General features: G+C 40.8%; 1 protein-coding gene across 1 annotated transcript in view; it reads right to left on the bottom strand.

Annotated features, from left to right (window-relative positions):
• Positions 1–4,301: 4,301 nt before the first annotated feature.
• LOC145392143 (organic cation transporter protein-like) overlaps positions 4,302–20,864 on the bottom strand; it is a 30,277-nt gene continuing 13,714 nt past the window's right edge. Inside the window, exons 12-19 of the mRNA XM_080266595.1 lie at positions 11,238–11,340; positions 9,909–10,139; positions 9,347–9,466; positions 8,139–8,380; positions 7,541–7,696; positions 5,900–6,070; positions 5,406–5,486; positions 4,302–4,403 (exon numbers count right to left, since the gene is read on the bottom strand). Coding sequence (XP_080122721.1) covers positions 4,302–4,403; positions 5,406–5,486; positions 5,900–6,070; positions 7,541–7,696; positions 8,139–8,380; positions 9,347–9,466; positions 9,909–10,139; positions 11,238–11,340 — 1,206 coding nt within the window. The remainder of the gene's footprint in view (positions 4,404–5,405; positions 5,487–5,899; positions 6,071–7,540; positions 7,697–8,138; positions 8,381–9,346; positions 9,467–9,908; positions 10,140–11,237; positions 11,341–20,864) is intronic.

The raw sequence follows: 20,864 nt of genomic DNA, 5'->3' as shown, positions 1-20,864 counted from the left end.
AAATGGATGGAGTAAATATAAATAAGATACTCGCTAACCTGGCCAATTTATCTTTATTTATTTTTTATGCAGGGAAAAAAGAACCAAAGGCCAGTCATATTTGGGTCATATATCTCTTTTCTACATACCATGACGTCTTATTTATTTATTTATTTACTTATTTTTTCTTGTTACCTCCATGCGAAATTATGGAAAATTTTCATGGAAATCTGTGGTAGTGGTGGTGGTAAAAAAAAAAAAAATCATTGACTCACAAAAAAGTTTGTCTATAGCTGAATAGAACTGTTCTTGGTAGAGTGAGTAATAATAATAATAATAATAATAATAATAATGAAATAGGGACTTTTTTATTGGAGTTCTAGAAAATATTCTGATGTAAACATTTTTCTTTATCAACCTCTTACGGTCCCATTATTTTTGTTTTTATTATTATTATTAATATTACTATTATTATTATTATTATTATTCAGGAGGCGTTGTGACTTTCATGGGACAGATATAGCTCTCATTAACCCCTTTATTCCAAGACGTCTTTCCTTAAATAAAAATAAATAGAATAAATAAAAAGACAAATGAATCCCCAAAACAGTCTGTAGGCATCAAGAAAAAAAAATATATTGTAATGACGTCATCGCATACCGAGTCTAATGCATGAAACGTATAATGATAAAACTAAGGAAATCAGTCACTTTCTTTTCTTCATTTTTTTTTTTCTCTATATGCTTGTTCTAAATTAGTGTACGAATATCTTAAATTTTCTGTATCCCTTCAAACCACACACATTTAAACCACACCAAAGTCAAAAATATTAATACCATGTCAAAATTGAAAGTCAAAATCGAAGTCATGTCAGAATTCAACAACATTGTGTAAATTGGAAACAAGTAAAAATTTAAGTCAAAATTCTTAAAAGTCAAAATTTAAAAAGCTAGAATTAGAAAAACATGTCAGAATAAAAAAAAAAAAAAGTCAAAAATAGGAAAGCCATGTCAGAGTTCAAAAATCATGTCAGAATTGAAAGAAAATGCAAAATTCACACATGAAGATCATTTATGAGATCCAGGTTAAATCCCAGAATGAGAGAGAGAGAGAGAGAGAGAGAGAGAGAGAGAGAGAGAGAGAGAGAGAGCTAACCCATCACCTTGTTCTATATACTTCAATTACACAAACACAAGCTAAAAACAAAAACTAAAAAAAAATAATAATAATAGAAGACATGTAAGTAGTATGGCCAAGGTAAGAGATGGATGTTGCCCAGTTTCTTTTTTTTTTTATTTTCTTTTCATTTTCTTTTCATTTTCTTTTTTTCATTTTATTTTTTTCTTTTTTTTTTTCTTCATTTTCCGGGGTTACGTGAAGGAGAAAGAGGGTAGATAATTTTTAATATACTTTTTCCTATACATTTTCTTGGTATATTATTTCTAAATTATCACAGCCAATGCTTAATTTATAGATAAGGAGGTGTCAGTTATTTTTATTATTTATCTGTTAAATTGTAATAATAATTCAGATTTTTTATTTACTCGTTTATACAAGCTTGAATATAGAAATGGCATCGAATAAATCTTTACTTCAGTTACCATTATTATTTTTTTTATTTATTGTTATTGGTTTTTATATGTAAGAAATTTACTAATGATTCGGTAATTTTGCTAGCTTTAATTCAATGTATTTCTGAAGGATTTATTGCAGTTTATTTATCAGATTTTAAAGATATAAATTTAGTAATCAGAGAGAAAGAGAGAGAGAGAGATTGGCTAAAGTAACAATCAGTCGCTGGATTTTACAAAGTATTTTTATTTGATACTTGAAATAATTCTGCATTTTTTTAGTCTTTAGTTTTTTATTTTTCATTTATTTCAAAGTGTTAATAACCATTTCTGTTTTGATTTATTACCTTTTGATGATACAGTTTTATTGTTCACCTTCGTTGCGTTTCTTTTTTGTTTATGTGTTTCTGGTATTCTGTTTGAGATGTTAACTTACTTATGAGGTTTGGAAGTTATAATATATTTTTTTCACAAGTTTTTTTTACCTACTTTCGTATTTTCATCAATTTTGTCATTTTCATTTCGTGGATGCATTTTAACACTGTTTCAAGTCTTCAGTTTTAATTCTTGCATATTTTGTTCAGCTTGTGAGAGAGAGAGAGAGAGAGAGAGAGAGAGAGAGAGAGAGAGAGAGAGAGAGAGAGAGAGAGAAAGAGAGAGAGAGAAGGAGGGAGGGAGAGATTCATCATTAATGCCTCCAGTCCTATGCCATATTTTTCCCTGTTCCTTTCAATGCCTTCTGCCCTTTTTTTTTTTTTTTTTTTTGAGAAAGACTTTTCGAACAGGAGAGATGAAATGAAGTCTTTCCTTAAACCCCTAAAGTGTGAGAGGGTTTTGTAGAGAGAAAAAAAACGTCATGGGATTGAAGAGTTGATGATGATTGCGTATGCGTGGAGGACGAGCGGGCAACTTCATCTCTGTTTACGCTTGACACGTGTTCTGTCCATCTGGTTACATTTAACACGTGGTTTTGTTTACATTTGACACGTGAATTTGTTTTAATTTAGCACGTGGTTTTGTTTACATTTAGCACGTGGTTTTGTTTACATTTAGCACGTGGTTTTGTTTACATTTGACACGTGGTCTTCCTTGCATTTGACACGTGGTCATGCTTCGTGTTCATGTGTACATGTAACACCTGTTCGTGTGTACATGTAATACGTCTTCGATATGTTAGTGTTTACCTTTGACATGTGGTCGTCTTTCAGTTTATATTGAACACAAGGTCCTATTTGCACTTAACACGTGTTCATCTTGTTCACATCTAACACGTGGTCATCTTGTTTACATTTAACACGTGGTTACCGTCTGCTGTTCACGATTACCACGTAGTCGTCGTTCTCTGTAACAGTCTTCTCAATTGTTCTTTGTAATTTAATACGTGATCTTACTGGTGTTTATCACCTGGTCGTAATCCATGTGTTTACACTAGGCACGTGATCATTAGCCTGTAAAGAGGAATAATAATAATAAGTGTTGATGATGATGGTGTTTTTGGTGTTGGAGGTGGTGGTGTCAGTGGTAATAGTAGTAGTAGTAGGAGGAGGAGGACGTGCTAGTAGCAGTGAAGGTAGTAGTAGTAGTAGTAGTAGAAGTGGTAGGAGTAGTAATGATAGTGAAAATGTGCAATAATAATTAACACTAATACCACTACTACTACTACTAATAATAATAATAATAATAATAATATCAGCACCAACAATAATAATCACTAATAATAATAACCTATCTCACCTGTAATCTTCAGTCTTACCTTTAATCTTCAGTAATCTCCTCCACCGCCTTAACAACTTTATAATTCCTGGAGATCACTCTGTTTAGCCATCTCCTCCTCTTACGTGCTGGTTTCTTCCCGTTGTCGATCGCATTCTTCGTCACCCAGCAGAGGTCATACTCGCAAGACCCTGGGGAGAAAGATAGGTGAGAGAGAGAGAGAGAGAGAGAGACGGGGGGGAGGTGGGGGAGTGTGTGTGCATGTGTTGTATCTTGTCATTTTTGCATACGTCATACTTGTACAATCCTGGGAGAGAGAGAGAGAGAGAGAGAGAGAGAGAGACGGGGGGAGGTGGGGGAGTGTGTGTGTGTGTGTGGTATTTTTTCATTTTTGCATACGTCATACCTGTACGATCCTGGGAGAGAGAGAGAGAGAGAGAGAGAGAGAGAGAGAGATGGCCTACTGTGGGATGGCAAAGGTCTACAAGCTGAAAAATTATTCTCTTTCTTCTTTATTTACTTTCCTTCTCAGCCTTTTTTGCAACATGAATAAAAATAGACTGGGTGATCAAAAAGTCCATGAGCCACCTATAATAATCCAATATAGGCATTTGATATAAAGCTAAAGCTAAATTTATCTTGTGATTTTGTTAAAAATATGTTAATTATCTTTTGGTTTAAACTAATTTTGAATACAAATTATTTTCTTTATTTCACATAGTAGAGCATAATATTAAAGTGCACATGGATTTTTTTTCATTATTGTTATTATATATTCTTTATCTGGAGGTTCTAAACACGATATTTATATGACATAACTAGTAATGCAGTACAACAGTGTGGGCTGCATGGGTGGAGCGGCACGAGGCTGGCGGGCGTAAGTTAGAACGCGTAACTCCTCAATCTGAGCGACTTCGAGACAAAATCGTTAATAGGCCGGTTGTTGGGAGAGTCAGGAAATAAATCGCTGAGGAAAAGGTGCTCAGACTTAAATATCCTGAGGTGCAAAGTGCGGAATGAATCGCTAAGGAGGAGATGCTACCACTTACTAAGGAGTGAAGAGTCGTTGTCTGTGATTTTTGCACTGCAGTCCTTGCCATACCTCCTCTTGTTGTCGTCCTCGTTGCCACAAGCGTCTTCCTGTGGGTGTGGAGGTGGAAGTGAGAGAGAGAGAGAACATTTAGCACAACCGTAACTCATCCCCAAACTCTACCATAAGTTTACATTGCAACTCATTCACAAGTTTGTCCATAACTCTCCACCACTCCACTCCAGCACTATAACTGTCCACCCCACCACCCAAACTCTTCACCACCACTCCACCCCACCCAAACTCTCCACCACCACCACTCCATCGCACTCTAACTCTCCACTCCTCTCCACAACTACACGTCACCATAACCACCTCGCTAATCGTACAGCTCACCACCATTCCAATATGCACTTTTAACTCTCCAACATCTCTCCACCACCTCTCTACACTCTTCCCCACAACTAGTCACCACCTTAGTATACCCTTCTAACTCTCCCCCACAACTCTAACTCTCCATCACTCCAACACTCCAAAGTCTCTAACTCTTCCATACCTCTCCACCACCCCAGCAAACCCTTCTAACCCTCCCCCACAACTCTCCCCCACCCTGTCATACCCCTCCAACTCTCCCCCACCCTGTCATACCCCTCCAACTCTCCCCCACCCTGTCATACCCCTCCAACTCTCCCCACCTCACTATACGCCTCTGACTCTCCCCACCCCACTACACGCCTCTAACTCTCCCCCACACCTCTCCACCACCCCAGTAAACCCTTCTAACTATCCCCCACCCCACGTTACCCCTCTAACTCTCCGCCACCCCGGTACACCCCTCTAACTCTCCCCCACGCCTCTCCACCACCCCAGTATTCCTTTCTACCTCTCCCCCACGCCTCTCCACCACCCCAGTACACCCCTCTAACTCTCCCCCATACCTCTCCACCACCCCAGTACACCCCTTAAACTCCCCCACACCTCTCCACTACCCCGGTACACCCCTCTAACTCTCCCCCACGCCTCTCCACCACCCCAGTATACCCTTCTAACTCTCCCCCACAACTCCGCCACTCCAGCTTCCCACCCCAACTCCACACCACAGCTCAACCCACCCTGAGTGTCCTTGCCGGGCACTCCTGGATGAAGGGCTCAGGGCAGCTTGAGTTGCATGGCGGGCCCTCCTGGTCCTCCGTCTGTAGGGGAACATTTTGTATATGTATTTATTATTTACTTAATTTATAAGTACTTATTTTTGTTTATATGACCAGCACCCACTTTAAATGACCAGCAGTCACTTGAAATCTGTTTAAATGACCAGCAACCCATCAGATCTTAAGTTTAAATGACCAGCACCCACTTTAAAAGCCCACTTTAAATTACCAGCATCCCCCTAAATCTCCAGTCTAAATGACCAGCATCCCCTTTAAATCTCCAGTTTAAATGACCAGCACCCACTTTCATTACCCAGTTTAAATCCCCAGTACTCACTTTAAATGCCAATCGTCCCCTTTAAATCCCTAGCACTCCATTTAAATCCCCAGTTTAAATGTCCAGCCTCCGATATCACCCTTCAACCTCACCCTCCAACCACACCCTCCAACCTTACCATCCAGCTTATGGGGAACCTCTCGGGGTTATACTCAAGGGGTTCCACCTGCCCCTCGCGAGTGGTGAAATCGTCCTCCTCATCTCCACTGAAGTTACCGCAGAGACCCCCTAGCATGTTGGTGAGCTGAGGTCCGGCCCAGATGCTTAGGTGGAAAGGACACTGCATGACCTGTGAGGGAGATAGATAGATAGATAGGTAGGTAGTTAGTGTAGGTAGATAGGTAAATAGATAGATGGATAGATAGAGAGAAATAGATCAGTAGGTAAGTAGGTAGACTGACAGATGGAGAGATGGAGTTAAAGTTCGGCCCAGATTCTTAGATGGAAGGGGCACTGCATGACCTGTGAGGGAGATAGATAGATAGATAGATAAAGAGACAGGCAGACAGAAACAGGCAGAAAGACAGCGACACAGACAAGCACACACATAGATGGACAGATGGATGGTTGGATTGTTGGATATTATATAGACTGATGTGGATATAGATAGATGGATGGCTGTAGAAACAGGGAAGTAGGTATGTAGTAGTAGTAGTAGTAGTAGGTAAGAAGCATTTAAGCAAGCAAAGAAAAGTTACGCCGTTTTAGCTTAAGTGGCATTTAGTCTGTTTGGAAGCTGTCTATCCCCCCAAACTAGTTATCCATCACAACTAGCCACTGACATCAGTCTATCCTGCCACTCCACCTCTCTATCCACCACAGTCATCCCCTCTCTTCTCTAACCCCAGCCTCCCCACTCCCATCCCACCACTATCCTCTTCCCACATACGAAATTCACAGATCATCCATTTTTCTTTCAACTCTCCCTTCTAATTCCACTCGCTCCACCCTATCCCCAGCTCAGCCAATCCTACAACTCCACCTCACTATCCATCATCATCATCCACTCGCCCACTCTGCCATACTATCCACCACCATCCTATCCAACTACTCCATCTCTCTGTCCGGGAAAACTATCCACTTTTATCACATACCGCTTTACTCTTTTTATTTTAACTTGACCCCAAACTGCCATACCTCCTTCATGAAAGCTGAGTTGTATATTAGCTTAACACTGGTAATGGTGCTAGTCACGAAGAAGTGCAATGTAAAGGATGTAGAGCCGTAGCATTATCTTATTCTGTCACTGGTATACGTGAAATAAACCACTAAAGGGAAGAAATTCTTAGCCAAGTTAAGGTGAAAAGAGTATAAGCACCATCCACTCACTAGAACACAATGCAGGTCACGAAGAAGTGCCATGGAAAGGATGTAGAGCCGTTGCATTACCTTGTCCTGCCATTGGTCTACGTGAAATAAGCCAGTAAAGGAAAAAGGAAGGTGTTAGCGGTATGGTGAAAAGAGTATAGCACATAGGGACAAAATTCTGAGGCCAAGGTGAAATAGAAAGAACATAAGACCACGTGAAATAAGCCACAAAAAAGTCCTCTCCAACTTAAAATGAAAAGACTATAGCACCAGAAAAAAAAGAAAAAAAAGATTTCAGGCCCCCCCCCCAAAAAAAAAAAATTGTATAGCGCCAGAAAAAAGGACAAGGTATCAAGCCAAGTAAAAAAAATAGAACCAGAAAAAGAGCAAGATTTAAAGTCAGATTATCAAGCCAAGTTAAAATGAAAATATTATTGCACCGTCCACTCACCACTAATCCTGACGAACCGATAAGAACCGCACACTTCCGCTCCCCGGTGTAGTTGAACCGGAAGCCGAGGACGGGGTGGTACATGTCTGAGGTGACGAGCTGGGTGAGGCCGTGGTTGTCGTCGATGGTGAAGGTCTCGTCCCCGTTAATTGTGACCTGAGACACGGCAGAAGGTGGATGGTGGTCATGGCAGGCACGCGGATATACGCGCGTGGAATTACATACACGTGCAGTTACACCCACACGCAGTCACATACCAAAAAATACTCAAGGGGTCACAGTATACGCACACGCACCTATGCACACACACACACACACACACACACACACACACACACACACACACACACACACACACACACACACACACACACACACACACACACACACACACACACACACACAAAGAAAAAGTACTCTGTATTCAATGCTGTATGTACTCTGTATTCAGTGCCGTATGTACTCTGTATTCAATGCCGTATGTACCGTGTACTCAGTGCCATATGTACTCTGTATTCAATGCCGTATGCTTAGCCCCATACATACATAGAGAGAGAGAGAGAGAGAGAGAGAGAGAGAGAATCCTCCTCGTCCTTACGGTGAACACGTCGTCTGCGTTTAGTTCAATCACAGTATGCTCGTCGTTTTTGAAGAAGGCGGTGCTGAGGCAGGAGGGGAGGTCATTTCCGAAGCATGGGTCAAAGTCAGCGTACACAGCGAAGGGCGGGTCGTAACTCATGCCCTTCTGGGTCAAGGAGTATTTGCAGCGTCCGTGCCAGTCGTAGGAGTGGCCGTCGTAGGTCGTGAAGTGGGGGTCGTTGTAGATCATGCAGTGCCCGCCTGGAGATAGATAAATGGATTGATAAATAGATAGATAGATGGGTGGATTGTTGGGTGGATATATAGTGATACAGAAGAGGATATGTACGGGTTTCTGTCGAAGGTTGTGATTTGGGGACGTCGTTTAGATCGTGCAGTGCCCGCCTGGAGATAGATAAATGGATGGATGGATGAATGGATGGATAGATAGATAGATAGATAGATAGATAGATAGATGTGTAGACAGGTAGATTAATGGATGCGCAGATAGAGAAAAAGAGGAGATATGTACGGGTCTCTGTCGAAGGTTGTAAAGTGGAGGGTCTTTGTAAATCATTCAGTGCCCGCCTGGAGATAGGTAGATAGACAGGTAGGTAGACTGCCCTCCAGGAGATAGATAGATAGAAAGATAGATAGATTGTTGGATGGTTTGTTGGATAGTGAGAGTGATACAGAAGGGATTAAGTACGGGTATCTGTCGAAAGTTAAAAATATCGCGTTGTATCGGAGTGACCACCTGTAGATAGATACATAGAGAGATAGGTCGATAGATACATAGATAACTGCAGTGTCCATAAAGATATAGGTCAGAGTTTACGTACTATGACTCGCCTACTGTGTCTTAGTCGATGTCATCTCCTATCATTATTTCATGCCGTCTGTTAACCATCACTTCATACCATCTCGGTACTGGAGAGGGACGCCTTCACGTGGTGGCACTGATATGACTGGGCGGCTTTACTGCCTGGTTATACAAACGCCCCTCATTTACCTCCCTATCCCCCTAGCAGAATGGTGGACTGCAGGAGGGGGGTAATTTCGGCCTGCAGTCCACTGGGTTCACGTTGAGATGAGCGTAAGGTTGCAGCTACTACCACCACCACCACCACTCCTCCTCCTCCTCCTCCTCCTCCTCCTCCTCCTCCTCCTACTACTACTACTACTACTACTACTACTACTACTACTACTACTACTACTACTACTCACAGTCTTCGTAGATCTCGTGTTCAAAGTCCCAGTGGCCCAAATGGCACTTAAGCTTAAAGCAGGATTCAGTAGAGTTGAGAATGAAGCCGTCCGGGTACACCAAGCTCTTCCACTCACAGCCTGGGGATAGGAGGAGAGGGTAGGTTAGGTTAGATTAGGTTAGGTTAAGTTGGTTGGGTTGGGTTGGGCAAAATTGTTAGATAGGTTGTGTTAGGTTGGGTTAGATTGTTAGGTTAGGGTGGATTGAGTCAGATTAGGTTTGATTCAGTTTGATTCGGTTAGACTTTATTGAGTTAGGCTTGAGTTTTATGAGGTATGTATATTTTGATGGGTTTGTTTATGGGGGAAAAAAACAAAAACAGGTGAACTTACATGTACATCCACCTGCACGCACACACACACACACACACACACACACACACACACACACACACACACACACACACACACACACACACACACACACACACACACACACACACACACACACACACACACACTCCCACCCCACCCATCCACAAACACCCATCCACCCACAACCCCACCCATACTCCATACTCACATTTCCTTCTGTCGTGCCCGTGGGAGTGGCCGTGGTGTTGCCTTAAGACCGTGCGATGTTCGTGGACGTACTCACAGGGGTCGTCCGTGGCTTGCCTGGCGGGGTGTTCATAATCTACGTAGCTCTTTCGTATCGTTCCGTTGCAGCATACCAATTGCAAGCAGCACTCGGCGATCGATGTTGCAACTTCTCCGTGCTTCAGCGTCCTGTTTCCGTAGGGGCAGTCGTGCTCTGAAGGTGAAAATGTTGAAGACTTGGTGAAGATTGTGGATGGTGGTGATGGTGATGGTGATGGGTCGATTTGTAAGTGAGTCGATGATGATGGTGATGGTGGTGTTGACGGGGGTCGATTTATTTATTTATTTATTTATTTACTTCGTCCATTTAGTGTGAGAGTTAAGGGACTTGATGCTTGTTAGTGGATGATAATGATAGTGATGATGATGATGTGATGATGACGGTGGTGTTGATGGTGATGATGGATTGAATTTTCCTTTTTCTTTTCTTTTTCTTTTTTCTTTTCTTTTTCTTTTTTCCCCTTTTCTGTACTCTTTGTTAATTTTAGGTAAGAGTTAAGGAGTTGATGATTGTTAGTGAATGATGATGATGATGATGATGATGATGATGATGATGATGTGATGGTGGTGGTGGTGGTGGTGGTAATGATGGATCGATTTTTTTTTTTTTTTTTCCAGTTTGGGGTGAGAGTTAAGGAGTTTGATGATGATGATGATGATGATTTATTTCTGATTCTGCTCCATTACAATAATCTTGTGAGTTATTCAGGAAGCTTACTGCCACCTCTTCCTTATCGATTTATTTCAGATTCTGCTTCTTTACTATGTTCTTGTGTGATATTCAGGAAGCATGCTAACACTTATTCCTTACCGATTTATTTCTGGTCCTGCTTCGTTACTATATTCTTAGGTCTTATTCAGGAAGCATACTAACACCACTTCCCTACCGATTTATTTCTGCTTCTGCTTCATTACTGTATTCCTGTGTGTAGTTCATTCAATCTATGTTGACATTAAAAAGATATGAGAACAGAAAGTGGATATTAATGGATAGTTTGCAAAATAAATCGCTAAAGAAGTGGTGTTAGGGAGCCTCCTTACCCGACGAGAATGTGAGACAAAATAAAGATACATTTAAGGAGTTTTTCAAGACGGTGCTGTAAGAAGAGAGAGAGAGAGAGAGAGAGAGAGAGAGAGAGAGAGAGAAACGGGGAGCTTGCTGAACTTTAAAAAAAATGTATTCAGACCAATCCTTCACCCCCTTAAATTAGTTACCCCCATCGCTATCCACTACTTTGGCACTAATACCCACTGTCCTCACCGTTGTCACCGCGAACTGGCGTGGCGAGAAGGACGAAAATCACACCCAAAACAACGCACCATCCGGCTTTTTGAAGACTGAAGGACATCTCGCTCTGAAAATGGGAGAAAAATGGGTAGAATCGAGGTTAGGGATAGATAGACAGACAGACAGACGTGTAGGTAGATAGATAAGTGTGGATAGATAAATAGAGATGTAGGTAGAGAGGTTGGCAGTCAGGATGTGTGTGTGTGTGTGTGTGTGTGTGTGTGTGTGTGTGAGAGAGAGAGAGAGAGAGAGAGAGAAACCCCATTTGTCGACATCATGGCCTGCATCTCGCCAAGAAACCGTCCATGGTGGAGGGGGGTGAGGTTAAGAATATGGGCGTGGTGAGGAAAGGAGTGGGCGGGATGGGCGGGGTTTTGGGGTGGGCGGGGAGGGTGAGGCTGGAAATTATAGATTGTGAAAATTGGGTGATAAGGTTAGATTAGATTAGGTTAGTGGAGCCGCCTGGTTATATCGGTGTCACCACGTGAAGGTGTCCCTCTCCAACACCGGGTTGAAGATGTATAATAATGATAATAACGAAAACAGGGTAAAATTTTCCCAGGATTAATTTGATAAAACTTTGCCACAGCCACAGCCTTGCCCTGAGCCTTTTAACATCAGGAATATCTGGAAAAGTGCCAAGTTTTTTACTCCAGGCTGTCTCAAAGAATAATCAACCGATTGGAACCATAATCCTTTCCGCAATGCGGCCGCCTTAAGGCTATATTGTAATAAGATTTCAGCTTGCTAGCTTAAGCAGTTTCTGAGATTGCATCCCGGAATCCGTTTTTGTACATTGTGAATAATAGCCGGTGATCCGGTTGATGGATTGCCATCATGTTGGCCAGAAGCCGCCGCCAGCTGGGCGATTAACCTGACAGAGTTTGAAGGCTCCAGGCAAAGAGCCACCGAGTAATGGCCATTTACTTTTAAGAAAAAAGAATATTAAGAATATTGACAAAAATAATAATAATAATAACCTGCACTTTTAAGGGGACCTAAATGAATTGCTATACCTTTACCTGTGCTCTCACCTTCCAGTACGCTCACTGAGGAGAGGGACAGTGTGGAAGAGTGGAAGAACTGTGGAGTGTAAAACTGTGAGAGCCACTTTATATTCTTGCTGTTTCTCCCTCACCCCCTCTCAACTCCCTCTCTTCCTTCCCGCTCCCCTCACCCCCCCCCAGCTCCTTCTTCCTTCCATCTCCCTTCCCCTCCCTTCATCCCTCTCATCTTTCTCCCTCCTTTCCCCCCTACCCACTACCTTCCACTCCTCTCCCTCCCACCTCTCCTCTCCCTCCCACCTCTCCTCTCTCCCTCCTCGTCTCCCACGCCCTCCCTCTTTTCCTCCTCTCCTCCCATCCCCTCCCACTCTTCCTTCTTTCCTCTCACTCCTCAGTCTCTTCCTCCTCTCCTCTCACCCCCTCCTTGTCACTCCCTCCTTCTCACCCCCTCCCTGTCACACCCCCTGTCATCCCTCCCTTCTTCCTTTCCCCTCTCATTTTCACCTTTCTTCAATCTCCCCTTCCCAGTATACTTTTCCTTGCCCTCTCCACTCCCCTCTCCCCTCTTCCTTCTCTTCCCTCTCGTATTCCTTCTTTCTGCTCTTTCTCCTCTTTTCAGTCATTCGCCACTTTCTTCCCCCCTCCCCCTCTCTCTCTCTCTCTCTCTCTCTCTCTCTCTCTCTCTCTCTCTCTCTCTCATCCCTTCCCATCATCTCCCGTTACTTTCCTGACCATCTTGTGCTTCCTTCGCCACCCCCTTTCCCATTCTCTCACCCATTCCCCTCTTCCCTTCCACGTTTCCCTTTCCCCTCACCTTCCCTTCTGTTCCCCTCTTTGTCCTTCCTCTCATCCTTCCCCGTCTCTCTCCTTCACCTCTCCCCTCTTTTCCCTCCCTCTTCCCTCTTTTCTTTCCCTTTCCAGCTGTCTTTTTCTGTGGACTATTCTTAAACCCTTATTCTCTCTCTCTCTCTCTCTCTCTCTCTCTCTCTCTCTCTCTCTCTCTCTCTCTCCACTTTATAATTTTTTCTCATGAAGCTCTGTGCAAAAAACTCCATCACCTTCACAAAATATATCGCATACTTATATAACCAAAGACGCCGATAGATTGACCAGTATGACGTTCGCTATACATTAACGTAGATGTATGACGGCTCCATACATCACCAGGGCAAGACGTGTCATGCATTAGTATTCATGTTTTTGAGAAAGCGTCAAAAATTCTGGAGTGCAGAGAGCGACAGGTGACGGACATGTTGATGATAAATAGCCTGGGTTTTTATTTTTATTTATTTATTTATTTATTTATATTTTTTTGTTCGGGTTGTATGAATTTATAACACAAATTTGCCAAAAGGTGATTCCAAGGAGACACTGAACATTTTTCGCCCTACTTGGACCCACTTAATGCTTCAAATTAACACATAAAATAACATCATCTTTGCCCTTAACTTTGCCCAGATTATTTTCCTTTTCTTTTAGGTTATTTCTCGTAGTTGCGTGGCGGGGAAGGGTACTGCCGCCGCTCTACCCCCTTCCTGTAGCACTTCTTAGTGACTAGCATCGTATTCCTGTGTTGATATGTTATGAGTCGGCTTTGGAGATGGAGGGGTGGCAAATTTAGGCCAGGTAAAAGTGAAAAGAGTGTAGAAGTGAAGGCATCAGTGAGGGATATACTAATTTTTCTTCATCATTTAGGTTAAAACAAAATTAAAGATAAATAAATAAAAATGTTTAAAAACGTCACTGGAGTGAGAGGGGTAAGGCACAGGTGAGCTGATGAATAAATGAGTGACTGTGTGTGTGTGTGTGTGTGTGTGTGTGTGTGTGTGTTTAGAGGACGAGGAATACCGCCACTCGAATCATAATTTGCCGTGCAGTTAGAATTATTATTTATCTTTAATATTATTATTATTATTATTATTATTATTATTATTATTATATGCATCTATTTACCAATGTCTTGTGCTATGTGTTATGTATTGAAACTCACTGTCTTATACCTACTCATCTTCAAATAATCAGAAATCAGCTGGAATGTAATGCTAGAATTTTTCCCACCATGAAAGAGTTAAATATTGCCTTCTTTTATTCATATAAACCTGAAATTACTTTTTTGGCCACATTTTTCTTTGTTTATCACGAATTTTGATTATATTTCTTTTCTCTGAATGGGTAAAGTATTCCTCTTTTTCTTACAAACTAGATTTTTTTTTTTTTTTCATGCTTTTATCACGATTTGTAATCATAATATTCTTTCTTTGCTGCCATTCTTTTTTTCCTTTTCCTTTTTATCTTTTTATTGTAATTTCTAATTATATTATTTTTTTGGCTGCCATTTTCTCGTTTTCATTAGTATCACGATTTCCAGTGGTATTTACTCTCTTTTGCCACTTTTCATTTCTATTTATTTCCTTTTTATCAAGATTTGTATTATATTTCCGCATTTTGCTAGTATTTTCGTTTGTCTCCTTTTTTAATAACGATTTCTAATGATATTTATTTTCTCTTTTCAGGCAAGTGTGGCTTTGTCTCTTCAGTACGATGACTTTTCTTGCTACCTTCAGACGATTTTTATATATTTTTTTAAGGGATCCTTAAGTTTAAATGGGTTACTTATACCTAACCTCTCAAGTTTGAAAAATCACTCCTGAGCTCCATAAAATTGAAGTTATTATTATTATTATTATTATTATTTAATTATTATTATTATTATTACTGCTGCTACTACTACTACTACTACTACTACTACTACTACTACTGCTGCTGCTGCTGCTGCTACTTCTAGTACTACTACTACTACTACTACTACTACTACTACTGCTGCTACTACTACTACTGTTGCTACTACTACTACTACTACTACTACTGCTACTACTACTACTACTACTACTACGACGACGACGACGACTATTACTACTACTACTACTACTATCAAAAACTGAATTGGAAAAAATAGACCTCCCCCCCCATTCAAACCTCCCGTAGCTCCATAAAATTTCCTGAAAATACCAGAAGTTAAGATGCAAAAATCCAGCCTCAAATCTAAGTTCCATAGAATTTTCTGAAGGTACTAAAAATTAAGGGGAAAAAATATAACCCCAACTCAAGAAAAACATCCCCAAAGCTTCGTAACATCGTCAAAATTTCCCTCCCCCTCCCCCACAAAAAATAAACAAACAAATAAAAAATCCAACCATAACTCGAAAAGAAATCCCCCTTAAGTTCCATTAATTCTTCTGAAGGTATAAATAAAAAATCAATATCCCCAAAGCTCCATATAATCGTTTGAAGGTAGCAAGAATAAATGGGAAAAAATGCGTCATTGTAAGGATTTCGAAAACTGAGCAAATTGGATAAGTAATTTCAGTATTTTTGTATTTTATGGTCAGTTTATTTTTGCGTGTATTGTGTTATGTATTTGTGAATCTCTGGCAAATATGATGCGGAATTTTGAAGTATGAATAATATAGTGGTAAGTCATTTTTTTTTTTTTTTTAATATATCAGTCGATGGTGGGATTCCAAGACCATTTTTTTTTTTTATATATCAATCAAGGGTGGGATTCTTAGACCTGTTTACGATCGATTCTCTGTCGTAGCTTAGGTATTTTTTTAACAGGAAGATCTAGGCAAGGGATGATTTTAGAACATTATTTTTACAGGAAGAACTAAACAAGGGAAGATTACATGATATTATTTTTACCGGAAGAACTAGGCAAGGGAAGATTTTGCAACCTTATTTTTACAGGAAGAACTAGACAAAGTAAGATTATCATTATTTTTTTTTTTTCACTCCTTTCCGTGATCGTCCTCCAGAAAACAGTTATAAGCTACAATAATTTTCGTCTCGTAACAAGGATTTATTTATGAAGTTAGTAATTCTCGTCTCATAACTTTTTTTTTTTTTACGAAGTTGTAACAGGAGACGGAGGAAGATTGTAAGCCTCCTTGCCCTTCCTGCAAATGAAAACCCGAGTTACGAATATTAGTTTTCAACGTCTTATTTGTGTGTACAGTATTTACGAAACACTGAGGAATTTTTCGTTTCGTGTACAGTATCAAGAATGAGGAATCGGGAATCGTACAGTTAATTATTCCTTATATAATTCTGTATTTCTTTTTGTTGTTCATTCATATCTATTTATTTTATTTATGTTCGTAAGTATGTGTGTGTGTAAGAATATATGTATGTAAGAATTTACAAATGTATTTATGTATGTATGTATGTATAAACGTATGTTTGCATTTATTTATTTATTTGTTTGGAAGGAAGTTGGGGTATAGGTCAGCTAAAAGTATATATATATATATATATATATATATATATATATATATATATATATATATATATATATATATATATATATATATAATAAAATTCATTAAACATTAAAACTTGTAGATTTAAATCTTTACATGCACACTAAAATCTTAAGACTTGAGATGTTCTTGAAGGAGGTGAGGGTCAGTGAGAGAACGAGGGAGGCTGTGGCCGAGGGGAAAGGTTTGATGGCGTTGAGGTGGCGTTTCGTTGGTAAAGGTGGCTCTGTAATTTTTTTCTTAGTAATTTACACACACACACACACACACACACACACACACACACACACACACACACACACACACACACACACACACAAATAAAACCAATGCCAGGAAAAGAAGGAAACTTTATTAGTGTCAACGAAACAACAAAAACAAAGATACAACATATTAATTACAATACATTTTTAAAACTTTAATTCGAAAGCTCTTTTTCAAATACTACTTTACTTTTTTCTTTATCTTACGTTCACATCTTAACTAGTCAAATATTTTCGTCCTCTTGTATCTTATTTCCCGTCGCTCAGTGTCAGAAGAAGGCCAATACTACGGCTCTGCATCCTCTCCATAGCACTTCTTCGTGACTAGCACCGTATTCTAGTGTTAATCTCTTATAGCTCAGCACTTAAGATGGACAGATGGCAATTTTACGTAGAGGGAAGAGAGTATAGATTTTTGTTTTTGTTTTTATAAAGTAATATTTTTTTTCTCGTGTCTTGTGGGAACGGCTTAGCGTTAATCGTGTCTGTCCTGCGTTATTTATTCATTTTCTGCTCCCACTGCAACACCCACGCCCACACCAGCAGACTGAGCCGCAACACACGAGATACCACAAGGGGAGTTTTTTGTGGAGAGCTATTTTTGTCCCACCCTGGGTAATGACGTTTGTTTGTTTATTTTTTTATTTTTTTTTTATTTATTTTTTTTGTATTACACATGTTCACTATTAATACCATTGATTATTATTTTCTCATGTAATACCAGGATGTTATTTGCTGGTACACTTAATCCAGGTATTTTCGTTTATAAGAATTTACCATTATCTTTAAAATGAAAATCATGTAATAATTGAAAGGAATTATTATCTTTGTTGTGTTAATGAGAAGCAGAGAAAATATAAGAGTGGGGTGTATAATGCCCGCCCCTGTCTTGTGTGTTGGGGGGACGGCTCATCTTGCTTCAGAGAGAGAGAGAGAGAGACAGACAGACAGACAGACAGACAGACATCGTAAGGCATGAAATAGAAAATGGGAAGTAGAAAAATAATGCAGGGTAGACACAAGTAAAGCCGAGCCGTCTTAAATGTTGCTCTTAAAAATTGTGTGTGTGTGTGTGTGTGTGTGTGTGTGTGTGTGTGTGTGTGTGTGTGTGTGTGTGTGTGTGTGTGTGTTTGCTGTATATAAAACGAAGTGCCGAGTATGGAATAAACTTTTTCTGCATTTATATTTTTAGGTTAGGTTAGGTTAGCTTGGATTAGGTTGAGTTGGGTTGGGATGGGTTGGTTGGGTTGGTTTGGATTAAATTGGACAGGATTTGGTGGGGTTGGGTTGGGCTGGGGTGGGTCGTGTTGTGTTGGGTTGGGATGGGTTGGGCTGGGCGTGGTTTTGTTGGGATTGGGTTGGATTAAAATGGACAGGATTTGGTGGGGTTGGGTTGGGCTGGGGTGGGTCGTGTCATGTTAGGTTAGGTTGGGTTGGGCGTGGTTTTGATGGGCTTGGTTGAGTTGGGTTGGGCGCGGTTGTTTTGGGTCGAATAGGATTGGATTCGGTTGGGTAGGATTGGTTTGGATTAGGTATAGTGAAGATGAGTATAGATTAGGTAAGACGGGGTAAGGTGTGGTTAGGTAAGGCAGTGTTAGGTCAGATTATAGTCAGTGATGTTAGGTTAGGTCAGACGAGGTTGGGATGGGTCGGGCTGTAAATATATATGAAAGGCAAAAAATGTAAAAGCGTATTTGTAGCAACAGGTGAACGATGATATGAGAGAGAGAGAGAGAGAGAGAGAGAGAGAGAGAGACTATAAACTACTTAAAAGTCTGTATGGTACAACTTTGAAATGTGTATATATTAACTACGCAATTGCTCTTCATAAATACTTCTCAAAGGAAACAAGTAATCTGTCTTGAATACCTAGTGAATGAATGATATATGTGAGCCTGAGATGTGGATTTTAGAATATAATGTGTTTTGGTTACATTATTTTTTTTTTTCTTCGAGGAGTTTCCAAAAAATGCCTAGATTTTTGGACATGATTATACGGTGGGGGGAAGCTCTTTTTTTTTTTTCTCTCTCTCTCTCTTCGCTTCTCATGTCTTTTATCGTCTCCCTTTTCCACTCCTACCCTCTATTATCCTCTCCTCTCCCCTTTTCTCTTTTCCTCTCCTCTCTTCACCCCCCTTCTCTTCTTTCCATTTTCCTCTCCTCACTCTTTCCTGTCCTCCTCCTTATTCTCCTCTTCCGACCTATCTTCTCTTTCCTCTTTTCTTCTCGCTCCCATTCCCATTCCCATCTCTCTCTCTCTCTCTCTCTCTCTCTCTTCATATTTTTTTTATCCTTTATTTTCCTCCTCCGATTCTCCTCTCTTGTTTTCTCTCCTCCTCTCATCCTCCCTCTTTTCATCTCTCTCCCCTCTCCCTCGTCCCCTCAGTTCCCTCTCTCCTCCTCCTGCTCCTCCTCCTCCTCCTCCTCCTCCTGTGCAGTCCCCTCGTGTCTACAGGACACCCCGTAAACTTAACATAGCGTCACGTCACGTCATTATACGTTTTTCGATTTACCCAAAGCAAATGAGGTAATATACAGTAGGCACAGATTAGGATCTGCACAGATAACCGTGAGTTAACGGTCACTACTCTTACTTTCGACCTGTGATGGGCTGTGGATCACTGAGGGTCCCTGTTAGTCAAGTGACCACCATCGGGATTTTTATAATGTACCAGGGGTCACTGCTTCAGAATGAAACTTGTGTACTTGTCCCACATGGGAGAGTTCCTTGTCTCAGTGGAGTGAACGGAGCTATTGCCTGATTGACTGCTGCCTACATAAAAAGCGCCAGAGAAGATTGCTACACCACCCCTAAACATCCACTTTGTGCATTGCACATCCACACTGTGCACTGTGCAGTCCCTTTTTATCTAAGACACTCGTCTTATATATTTTTCAATCTCCCCAATGCAAAGAAAGCAATATAAGCACAGATTAGGATCTGCACAGATAACCCTGAGTTAACGGTCACTACTCTCACTTTCGGCCTGTGATGGGCTGTGGATCACTGAGGGTCCCTGTTAGTCAAGTGACCACCATCGGGATTTTTTTTAATGTACCAGGGGTCACTGCTTCAGGATGAAACTTGTGTACTTGTCCCACATGGGAGAGTTCCTTGTCTCAGTGGAGCGAACGGAGTTAGGGCCTGATTGACTGCTGCCTACCTTAAAAAGCGCCAGGCAAGGCTGCCGCACCACCCCTAAACATCCACACTGTGCAGTGTGTAGCTTCCACGTTATGTCCACAGACTTCCCATTAACTCATTGTACCGGTTTATAATGTCATGCCGTAACTATTATTTTATTTGTTTACTTTCTCTTTCAGGTTACTCAATCGGGTAGCTTATAGATAAAGTATTATAGAATGTGACTTTTCCTTTCCAGTGTTTCCTATAAAATTTCCATGTCAGTTTTTCCATGCTGCATGGTGGTTTTTCTCACTTTTTTCTGGAGGGTTTGGTGGTGGGGGGAGCCTTCTTGCTTTCCTATCCTTATCCTTCAACATGTAGAGTTAGATCTTGTAGTCATACTTTTCTCTGTAACAAGCAGCCTCGAAAGGACCATAAGGTCTGTTGCTGTTTGCTTTCCTGTGTAATCCTGTGTAATCCTCTTCATTTTTCGTCATCTGAGTCTCTCTCCTTTGCTTCTCGCATTCTGTCTTCTCACCCTCCTCTTCTTTTCACTTTTTCTCCATCGTTCTCTCTCCCCTCTCTCATTCCCTCCTCGTTTTCCTCAGTTCTCTCTCCTCTCTCTCTCCTCTTCTCCACCTTCGCTCACGTCTTTCTCTCTTTTCTCTCCACTTTTCCTCAGTTATATTTCCTCTCATCACCTCTCCTATATTCTTTCCAGTTCTCTCCCTTCACTGCTCCTCTCCTGGTCAGTATCTTCATTTTCCTTCTCCTTCCTCCTCTCCTTTCTCTCCTCTTCTTTCCCTCCACTGCTCCTCTCCTGGTCAGTATCTTTATTCACTTCCTCTCTCTCTCCATCTCTCCTCTTCCTCCACTGC

This window comes from Coenobita brevimanus, chromosome 21, assembly GCF_032717465.1.
Source record: "Coenobita brevimanus isolate Jiangsu-jjx chromosome 21, ASM3271746v2, whole genome shotgun sequence".
Taxonomy (NCBI): Eukaryota; Metazoa; Arthropoda; class Malacostraca; order Decapoda; family Coenobitidae; genus Coenobita; species Coenobita brevimanus.
This window is presented reverse-complemented; position numbering and strand designations above follow the sequence as displayed.